Source organism: Sinocyclocheilus grahami, unplaced genomic scaffold, assembly GCF_001515645.1.
Source record: "Sinocyclocheilus grahami isolate Dianchi unplaced genomic scaffold, SAMN03320097.WGS_v1.1 scaffold218.1, whole genome shotgun sequence".
Classification (NCBI taxonomy): domain Eukaryota; kingdom Metazoa; phylum Chordata; class Actinopteri; order Cypriniformes; family Cyprinidae; genus Sinocyclocheilus; species Sinocyclocheilus grahami.
In genome coordinates this window covers 126,983-138,705 of record NW_015505397.1, presented here as the reverse complement: position 1 = coordinate 138,705, position 11,723 = coordinate 126,983, and the positions used below count along the sequence as shown (strand labels likewise).

Genomic DNA, 11,723 nt, shown 5'->3' with positions numbered 1-11,723 from the left:
TATTGCAGTCCAAATTCAAAATATTGGAGAGGGTTTTTTGCACCCGGCCCCTCCTCCTCAGACTTGACGCAAACGCAGGTTGCCAGATTGACCACACAACAGGAACGAGCGCACTTGACGATGAATGAAATGAAATACGCTGTATTTTCCGGCAACTGGCAACCCGGGGTGCCGAAACACAATTCAAAGGAGAATAACTGACTGTAGCATTGTTTTTCAGATAAACAAGTATGTTAACTTAGCATGTTTCTTAAATATCTGCAAACATATTATGGCATTTTTATGCTTTAGTAGAGTCAAAAACTTACATACAGCACCTTTAAGAGAACACTGACTTTGATTAGACCTTGCTTCTATTAACAAGCAAGAAGCCATAATAAAGAATACATTTTCTTTCTTGAATTAATTGATTATAATTTTACTTGTATATATTTTTTTCCCTCTGGTATATGCACTGGCCTAAACATTTACGAGAGAGAGAGCGTGCGACATATAGGCCTACCCATTATGCGCGCGCCAGACACAAGCCTCAGTTTATATAACCTCTGCCAGGTTGTTGCGTGGGCTTTGCGCGCGAATAAAATGTAAATTTTGTGGGGTGTAAGCAAAGTTTATGTATTGTATTATCATTTTAAAAATGCATTTATTTCACCACACTTGTGCTTACCCAGACATTATATTGAGAATGCAGATTCATGTTTTTCATCTGCAGAACAATTTACAGTAGGACTACTGCTTTTGAGCAAACAGTAAAGTACCACAAATTCCCATATACAGTAAATTACTGTAAATGGCATTAAAATACCCATAATTCAGTGCATATTACAGTAGTTAACCGTAAAACATATATATGGTAGTTTACAGGGCTTTTTTGCGGTAAGTAACTGTAAAATTACAGCAAAGTCTAACAATGATTGTACAACATTCCCTCCTGGTCCCATGGTGTGTAAGGAATGTTTTGGAAATTAACCCTCTTTTTGCCCTGTGATCCAGTTAAACTCAAATCTGTGTACTTTGTTTCTGTGTGCAGAGGGCAAGAATGTCTCCTGAAATTATTACAATTTATTTTATTTAACCAACGGATAAGATGTAGGCTACATTCAGAAGACAAAAAGAGGAATTTACTTAACACAACAGAGGAATTTCATTAGTGTGTGTGACAAAACATAAATAATTGCACCATACAGATTGACTAATTTGACCAGTCTGTTGCCTTACATGTCTGATTTAAGTCATGGCCCGGACATCCAGACCAGTGCAACCAGGTTTTGGGCTGAAATTATTACACTATTGACTATTGACAAAAGCATCAGTGACCACTTTTTACAAGCTATTATTTTTCTTTATATGATCATCCTGAAAGTATTAATGGTGAAAAGCTTACATTTCACTTTCATATATTTGCTTATTTGGGGTTATAGTTATTTTTATGATGTATTATTTATCATACTTGCCTATGCTATGACTTCTGAGTAATAAATACCACTCCTGTTTGCCAAGAAAACAACACTCTGTGTCTGCGCTGGAGGCAAATATCTCTCATATAACAGCAATAAACTGAGATTAGTAAGTAGCAAGAATGAGTGATTGACAAAGCTGGATGGAAAATAACCAATTTTGAATCTGTTATGAGTGCTTGATTCATCATTGCCCAATGATACCACTGCATCAGATTAGGCGTAGTTCCTTCCATGTTACGAGATAGTCACTTTACTCATTTCAATAGGCAGCATACGTAACAACTACACTGCAAGAGCAACCACTTCTTCAATTTGGGTAACAGTCAGTTTTATAAATAAGCATGCATTCATGCATGAATGAATACAAAATAAACTCAGTCAAGTAAATGCATCTTTATTGTTAAAACATTATCAATCATCTTTAAAATAGTTACACGTACTCTCTAAGTAAAAGTAGCTGTACAACAGATACTTTGTAAAACCCTGTCTACGAAGCTCCAGGCTTCCTAAGTGCTGCAGAACCATTAGTAGTGATAAAGTCAGCATAAAATGATCAAAACACATGTTGCTTCTATATTGTGAAGTGAAAACAATCAAATGAACCACAGGACTGATTTTGTCCATCAGGAATTGATGTGATGAGTGTTTCATATTTGAATGCACTCACTTTTGAAAAAGCTTTTTGGAAAGTAATTTCAGAAGTGGAGCGATGATTTTTTTGATGAGAGATTTGTTGGACTAATGTGCATTAATGAATCGTTCACATTAAGAGCACTAATATGAATTATGGAAGTAAACAGATTTGATTCCATGCTGACTTTAAACATTCAAACCACTCACAATCTCGCAAAAAAAATAATTCAGAACCAATCACAGCAGTTTAGTAGTGAACCTAAAACAGAGAGCATTATTTTCAGTCAGGTGCACTATATACACTGCAGGTCAAAAGTTTGGAATAATTACGATTTTTTTAAAAATATTTTTTCAATTAATGCTGTTTTTGAACTTTCTATTCATCAAAGAATCCTAAAAAATAAAATGTATCATGGTTTCCACACAAATGTGACCCTGGACCACAAAACCAGTCGCTGGGGTATATTTGTAGCAGTAGCCAAAAATACAATGTATGGGTCAAAATTATTGATTTTTCTTTTATGGCAAAGATCATTAGGACATTAAGTAAAGATCATGTTCCATGAAGATATTTTGTAAATTTCCTACTGTAAATATATTAAAACTTAAAAATTTTTGATTAGTAATATGCATTGCTAAGGACTTCATTTGGACAACTTTAAAGGCGATTCTCAGTTTTTAGATTTTTTTTGTACCCTCAGATTCCAGATTTTCAAATAATTGTATCTCGGCCAAGTATGGTCCTATCATAACAAACCATACATCAATGGAAAGCTTATTTATTCAGCTTTCAGATGATGTATAAATCTCAAATTTGACTGGTTTTGTGGTCCAGGGTCACAAATATGAAGCAGCACAACTGTTTTTAACATTGATAATAATCAGAAATGTTTCTTGAGCAGCAAATCAGCATATTAGAATGATTTCTGAAGCCTGGAGTAATGATGCTGAAAATTTTACTTTTCATCACAGGAATAAATAACATTTTAAAATATGCTTAAATAGAAAACAGTTATTTTAAATTGTAAAAATATTTCACGTTTTTACTGTATTTTAGATCAAACAAATGCAGCCTTGGTGAGAAGAAGAGACTTTTTTCAAAAACATTAAAAAAATCTTTATTATTCCAGTCTTTTGACCAATAGCGCACTTGTACAAAACTCAGTCTCTTTGCAACTTGTTTCATTCTCCATGCATTTGTTTTCCTATCACAGTGCTCCATCATTGGTGTATGAAGGATTTCCGAGGCCCTCGGCGTCTCCCTTCCTGCCTTTTTGACACGACCTTCGTCTCCACAGTATAACAGCGAGCGCTGAAAGCAGCAGCAGGAAGCCGATGCTCCCCGCGATGATCCCTGCGCTCAGAGCTGCCTGGTCAGGTTGTGGCGGCTCATATCGTGCACACGACTTCTCGCTGACTCCCACTTTATTCCCAGCTGCCACACACACCGTCTCCCCGACTTTCAGCCCGGGTACGGCACCATTTCTGAAATATTCTCCGAAAACCAGCTGCTTGTTTCCATCTTTCAGTGTGACTTCATAATAGGTGACGGTGGAGCGAGGAGCACACCAATGCACAGACACTTCGCCGGATCCGTCCAGCTTCACCTCCCGGAGCTCAGGAGCCTCGGGTCTCTTCTCTGGCCCCGTCAACCCAGGACAGAGGCAGCCCGTCTGGGCTGAAATCTTTTCGCAAGGGGTCATTTGAACGGCACAGGGGTCATAATCACAAGGTCGACGGATCACACGAGAGGTCGTGACCCCTGGCGACAGCGTCGTCTTTGAACTTTCTTCATCGTAGTCGTCCTCGACTTCGATAATGCGAACACGTGTGAGAGGAGGCCGATGCAGTGACGGACTGACAGATGTGGTGCAGACGGACCCCATCACACACAGGAGGAGCAGGGACATGAAGGGTGACACCGGCAACATCTTGATCCTGAAACAAATAAAGTTACAGTTAAAGTTCATCTTAGCAGCTCCACTCATTCATAACATAATTAAACAAGACATAAGAACAAATGAAAGAACATAAGATAAAAAAGGACCCTGTCAAGTGCTTAATACAAGCTCCTGCTCTTCTGAACGATCCGTTGTTGTATGTTATTGCAAAATGTAATGTCTTTTCAGCTCCCTACCAAATGTCATATTCTTTTTTTACAAAGAAAAAAAAATGAATTGAACTTGAATAAAGTGTATTTTTCTTGCTTTTCCTAAACACTTTTTTTCTTGTTTTAAACATAAATAAAAAAAATTGTGGTTATGTGTATATATATATATATATATATATATATGTATACAACAAGAACAAAAAATTAAACACTTAAATTGTAGATATATTCTCTGAAAACTGGTCTCATTATCATTATACATTCTTTTTTATTTGAAGTTTTTTAAGGATGTTTTTAAAGAAATACACAAAAATACAGAAATAAAATATTATTTTATCAGTGTTATTTTATTTTCATTGAGATACTATTATAGTTTTTGTTATTATTTTGAATACATTTTTATTTAGTTAAAGCTTTAGTAATTTTCTTGTATTTTTCTCCCCCATTTTTATTAGTTTTATTAGTAATATGTCTATAGTGTATTCATTAATTTTTATTTTATTTTTAGTTATTTTAGTAAATCAAGTTGCTTTGGCAAATAACAGAAATAATAATAAAAAAGGTATTTTATTTCAATTAACATTTATTTTATTTAAAGTAACATTTTGTTTATGCTTTTAGTTAACAATAATAACCCTGTGACGAACGTCATTTCATGTTCACCTTAAACTGTTTCCACCAGTTTTTCAACAGTTTCTCTCTGTGCATGAACAAACAAACAGCCTGAATGTTCCTTCGGGAGAGAATTAAAGTCAAACTAAACATGAGGATGTATTTTTAACGCAGGACACACACTGGGCCCTGCTCATACACATCGCAGTGGAATGAACTTCATGGCATCGCCTGACAGTTACTGTGGGAACCTGACTAAGCCATAAAGGGAATGAGAAGTCCCGGCCCCCTGACTGATGCCAGCTTGCTAATAATTCACATTGAATAAAGATACACACTTGGATCAGCAACAACAAAAAAGTTACTGGTGATATTAAGTGATCAGACTAACAATTTTTACCTGGTGTGACAAAATAGGTGAAATAAACCCACAGACTGTCGCTGAAGGAGAGACCCAGACCATATGTATAAACCAGAATAGAGAGTTGAGCATTAACTCTTATGACTTAGCAACACTCATAACAACACGCTAAAAACAGCTCATAACATCTTAACATCACCCTGACAATCACTCAGTTATACATGGGCAAAAACAATGAATCTAGATATTGTTATAGTTATTGCCAGGGTTATTAAAGTTAAAACCATTAAAACAAATTTATACTTTAAATACAAAAAATGTTAAATGAATAATATGAAATTAATATAATATAAAGTTTAATTTAATTGTAATTTTTTTTTTATTTCAGCTACATTTCTCATTTTCATTTACTTTAACTTCACTAAAAAAATGTGTAGAAACAATTTTCACTCAGAATTTGATAGAAAATTTCACAATTACAAAGAAATGGTAAGTAACACACTGAATTAATGTCCACCTATTATGGATAATGAAAGGTTCATATTTTGGTTTTGGGAGTCCCCAACAACAGGTTGACATGCATGCAAGGTCAAAAAACACTTTCATCGTCTTATAATATGCATTTATTTTTACCTTATTTGCTCAAAGACTCTGAAACGATTCGTTTAACGATTAATTTTTTCAAACCCCTCCTTTGCGTGACACTAATCTGCGGTGATTGGTCCCATTTTAATTTAATCTTGCCTGTATGCCTGATAAAGCAGCATTTGTGAGCGCAGAAAACCGGGGAAAAGCTCCAAAAGCGGCACCTACACTCTTAAAAATAAAGGTGCTTCAAAAGGTTCTTCAAGCGATGCCATAGAAGAACCATTTTTGGTTCCACAAAGAACCATTCAGTCAAAGGTTCTTTAAAGAACCATCTCTTTCTTACCTTTTTATAATCTGAAAAACCTTCTTTCGCCACAAATAACCTATTGTGGAACAGAAAGGTTCTTCAGATGTTAAAGGTTCTTTATGGAACCATTTAGACAAAAAGGTTCTTCTATGGCATCGTGAAGCACCTTTATTTTTAAGAGTGTAGTCGCAAAGAATTAATTAAAATTTTCATTCAGACCAACGCGAAAAGACCAACAAGTAGGCGGGCAATATGCTAATATTTCATGTTGACGTCAACATGAAACTGCTTGGGACTTGTTTCAATGATTCAGAGTCGACGCTTTCTTTTGAGAGACAATAACTTTATACACGGTGCACTTTCAGATTTAAAACTTTGCAGGATGTTTTCATTCACTTAGAGCTGTGTTAGCTACAAACTGAATGAAAGGTCATTTTCAAAAATCCATATGGGGCACTTTAAAAATAAAATTTTGACGTAGATATTTAAATTAAAATGAACAGAAAAAAATGAACAGAAAACACAAAAATAAAAACTAATTAAAATATTTTGGAAAAACTAGTATAACATTGGCTATTGTTACAAAAAAATGTAAGTATAAAAAAAAAATTATACAATTGATTACATAATCAAAAAGATTTAATGGTACACTGATTACTTTGGATATAGGCTATTTATTTAGAATTATCCATTATTCCAAGATTTATTAAAGTTTTACAGTCGTTTTTGGGTGGTTCCCGTCGTAAAATAACACGCTATTAGTGCACTATTACAGTTCCTATTATACTGATCATCATGGCAACCTGTAGCCTCAGCGTAAGTAAAACTGTAGTAAAAATGATCAGCATACCTGTTTGAAAGCAGTCTGAATGGGTTCTGCTCACGTCTTGAATGAGATCTTCTCTCCAGCAGACTTCTGGTTTATTTTCTCTCAGTCTAATGCATTCTTCTCCTTCACCTTCCCTTTTTTCTTTCCACTGAAGTCCCTCCCTCTGTACACCCCCTCACCCATCTGTCGGCCTCCCAACCTCCTGCTTCACTCTTTTTGGCTTGCAACATCTCCATCTTGCCGTGTTGATTTTCACTCCAGGACTCTCTTCAGCCCTCAATGCTATCCCCCCTCCCCACTTCTCTCTCTCTCAGCTCCTTTCAAGTTTGTTTGCGAGTCCCACTGAGTTCTGTGCTGCTCTGCATGTTAATCTCTCCAGCAGGAGCAACAGGAGACATGCTGGAACTCATCTGGGTGTCCCGTCCTGTGCATGTACGTGCAGGCGTGTCAGGGTTATTATTATAGTTAACTAAAACTAAAACAAAAATTTAAAAAACTTGAACTTCATGAAATGAAATAAGATATAATATATTTAAAAATTTAAAACATTTTTAATACATAATTTTATCTCTGAATTCTACCAAATTACTAACAGTATCTAAATATCACTGCAGCTACAATATTATTTTAGTACTATTCAGATACTATTACAGTATTTTATTAATATTTGAATATACATTTTTATATTTTCTGTTTCCATTTTAATTTTAGTTTAAGTTTTTATGTATTTTTGCCATTTTTATATATTTTTTAAAATAGAATTTTTCTTTAATTTTTTTTTTTAATTTTAGTACTTTTTATTTTAAACATTTTTTCTTTTATTTCCGTTAGTGACCAAAACTTTACCTAAAAAATTAATTCATTTACCTGAAAATTTTTTTTCAAATAAAATCTAGTTCAAAATATTAACAAAATCTATAATAGTATAAGTGATACTAAAATAAAACTGATTTAATCAATTTAATACATTTGGCTTTTATAGGAATGGTTCATCCAGTTTTCATATGTTCAACAACATGGTGACTGCATCTGTCAAGCTCCAACAAGGACATATAAAAGACAAAAACCTCTATAAAAGTAGACCATAGAACTTGTGCACTATGTTTTCACTATAAATCTTCTGAGGTCATGTGACGTCTTTGTGTGAAGTAAAATTAAATTTGCTAATCACTGAAATCTGTATCTCTAATGGAGCTAAGAATTAAAGGGGTCATATGATGCAATTTCAAGTTTTCCTTTCTCTTTGGAGTGTTACAAGCTCTTGGTGCATAAAGAAGATCTGTAAAGTTGCAAAGACTAAAGTCTCAAAACCAAAAAGATATTCTTTATAAAAGTTAAGAGTCAACCACGCCTACCTAAAACGGCTCGTTCTAACACGCCCCCACATGTCTACGTCACGATGTGGGAAGATTTGCATAACGCAAATGTTCACGCAAAGAAAGAAGGCATAACTTTTATTCTCGCTGTAGTATTGTTGCTGCCGCCGCCGCCGCCGCCGCCGCCACCATATCGTGAAGGTAAACACATTTCATTACACCAAATACACAAAATAATGTTCTTTTTAGCAGCATCATATGACCCCTTTAATGTCCGATTCCAGAACAAACATTTACACTGCAAAAATAATTTTTTTTAAAGTTGTAAATAAAAGAGATTATTAGAATACATTTGACAAGAAAATACTATTGTCTTAGATTTCTTTTTACTTAAAAATGTCATGTTTGCCCTTTTTTGTAATTATTTCTGCAATTTACTCGCAATTTTTGAGTGAAAATTGTTTATACATTTTTTCAGTGCATGCGATTCCAAAACAAACCTTTACACTGTAAAAAAAAAATTTTTTTTAGAATTGATAAGCAAGAAAATACTATTTCAGTCCTCCTACTTCAAAATTCCAATGTGTTACTTGTCATTTCATTGTAATTAATTGTGAAATGTACTACCAATTTCCTATTGTAAACTGTTTTAAAGTAAATTCTGTTATTTTTCCCAGTTTTTCGGTGTTCAAATATGCAGAATGGAGAATGAGATTTGCAACAGAGGAACAGATTTTCAGTGAATAATGACTTGTTTTTACTATTTGGTGTCAGTTTTAATGGATGTGGTCATTATGATCCATCATGATGATGTGGCAAAGAGCTGCACAAAGATTATTGAAAAATTCTCATTTCATGCTTCATGTGGAAAAATAACATAATATGGGTTTGGAAAGACATGAGAGTAAATACTAACTGAAAGAATATTCTTTTTTTGGCCGGAAAAAAAAGCTGCAATGTACAAAGTCTCAGCTTATTAATTGCTCCGCTACACATTCCTCTCTTCAATAATTGTCCAGCAGAGCATGATCCATGACAGAGAGAGAGCAAACAAGACAGCTGATATTCATTTCTATTGGCCTCTATTGTTGTGTTTTCCAGGCAAGAGGAAACCCATCCTTATATGGTCATGTTAGTGGTGAGGGGTTTCATTAACATTTAAGAGTCACAAGACTCGCTCAATGTTCGTTCCCTCAGCAGTAACCTTTACTAAGAGCCAAATATATACACTCAGGTGAATCTCATGCCATAAGGAAGTATTTCAAGTCACAAATCAAAATAACTCATTATATTTGCCTATTGAAGAGCCTTTATTGTTTTTCATGACATTTAAGCATAAATTCCCACCAAATTGTCCTTATCATAACGGTGAAACCCCTCATTCTTATTACTTTAATGTGAAACAAATAATGATATATTATAATATAAATGTATATATTATTATAAATCTACTATTTTATTATTTATTTATTTTATTATTTGTATTATTAGGCCTATTATATTAATTTCATTTAATTTATATAATATATTTTGTAAAAAAAAAAATCATGGCTGTTGCTAACTTATGCATATGCAATTATTACAGAATTAATTCAATGGCTAGAAACTACTGTACTGAATGACTGTACTGAACCTAGTATGATATTATAATATAAACGTTCATATTATAAGTTATACTATTTATTTATTTTATTATTATTATTATACATGAATACAAAACTCAAAAGTTAAATATACAAGGTATTTTCTGTGTTGCAAGGCTTTTACAGTGATGTTGTGGATGCCGTCATGCTGGAGATGAGAGTGAGATTGTCGATTCTCATTCACGCCCACATACTGACTCACAAACATCCCACAGACAGCGACATGAGTCACAATATCATGGCTAAAAAATCTGTCAGGCATGTATGGTCATGTCAGGTGAACACTGCGTGTCTGTGTGCCTGATCAGGAAGACAAAACATACATATTCACTGTCTGAACATCGACAAAGTCCTGTTTTTGCTCACTATATAGGGGAGGTTGGGGCTAATGGTCTCTTAACACTGCGGGTGGGTTTATTATTACACAAAACAATTCATGAAACAGCAGAAAAAAAAATCAGACCTATTTCTTAGAAATTGGAATCAACCAAACAGGTCCAAACAGACTGACTCCTACAGAAAACATTACTGGTTTCTATGGTAAAGTTGTCAGAAGGGCTGTAAACACGTTCTCAGATAGACAGACAGATCTTTGATTGCGCTGAATTCACTTGCCGCGTTACAGGCAGAATACTGACACAACAGCCAGACTGATTTTCATTTGACGAGGCAAATGCTTTGGCAATGGAGTTCATAATGTCTCATTCCCCCACCCACTGCTCCCTGAAGACCACCGGCATTCAGACTTCCACTCTCTCTCCACTACATACTATTAAAAGAATCTGAATCCATAGGGAATAAGCAGGCCTCCTGACCTATGCTCCAGTCTCACACTCCATTCTGATTTTCACCATATTGCTCATGAAAAGAAGATACATTTGATTCCACCGAGATGCAGACGTCACAGGAAAAGAAAACATGTCTTAAATTTCAGAAAGCACATGTCATGAAATTGGCCAGAGTACAAACCCTATTTTATTAATACAGTCTGTGAGACAGAAGACCGAAAACTGGATTTTGCCTTGCAAAACTCACTGCCATGCGTCACGTTCGCTTCTGTGAGGGAGCGAGGAACGAGGAGACGTGGAGTACATCAACAAGGACACTTTAATGACATCAAGGGAACCAAGAAAACACACATAGCAGAGGCTTTTTTGGGAGGTTGCTAGGTGATTTATTACTGGACCAGATTAAAAGATTCCTCTACAAGTTTCTATGAATACAATACAAATTCTAAATAACATACAAGACATATAATAACTATTTATAAATATAAATGCAAACTGTATTATCACACAGCTCTATATATAAAGTTGGGTATATAAGTACATACAGACAGACAGAGAGATAGACAGACAGATAGACAGTCTCTCCTTAAGTGACAGATCAGGGTTAACAGAAATGAACCCAAAAATAAAAAAATGTGTCATCATTTACTCACCCTCATGTCTGTAAACCTGTATGCATTTCTTTCTTCTGTGAAACACAAAAGAAGATACGTTGAGATATGATTGGGTGAACTATAGATCTTCATGTAACAGGAGAGTTTGACAATGTTATTGTTCCCCGTAAAGCAATGCTGTTCTCAGATCTTCCCTCATGAATTACTAACACATCCACCCACAGCTCTATGAATAAATGATCCAGTACAAGCACGAACTCATGGCTCTGAGTATCAATAATCCCCTGATAATGAGCTGTCACTCATGTCAAATGTTTGTTTCTTTACATCCTCTGGGCTAAAAATGCAATGAATAAGCGCAAATTCTTTTTGAGAGTTATCATGTAGTTAGATGTTGATTTTTAAAGAGCATGTTGTATTTGGTTTAAAACTCTATTAATATGACTACCTGACCCAGCTAGA

At 34.7% G+C, this 11,723-nt stretch overlaps 1 protein-coding gene across 1 annotated transcript; it reads right to left on the bottom strand.

Moving 5' to 3' along the window:
- Positions 1–3,170: 3,170 nt before the first annotated feature.
- Positions 3,171–7,034, bottom strand: LOC107596401 (leucine-rich repeat neuronal protein 4-like). The gene is made up of 2 exons (XM_016287121.1): positions 6,922–7,034; positions 3,171–4,031 (listed from the first exon to the last, which is right to left on the bottom strand). The coding sequence occupies exon 2, from the start codon at positions 4,022–4,024 to the stop codon at positions 3,302–3,304; it is 723 nt and encodes a 240-aa protein (XP_016142607.1). The 5' UTR covers positions 4,025–4,031; positions 6,922–7,034; the 3' UTR covers positions 3,171–3,301.
- Between the last annotated feature and the right edge of the window lie 4,689 nt (positions 7,035–11,723).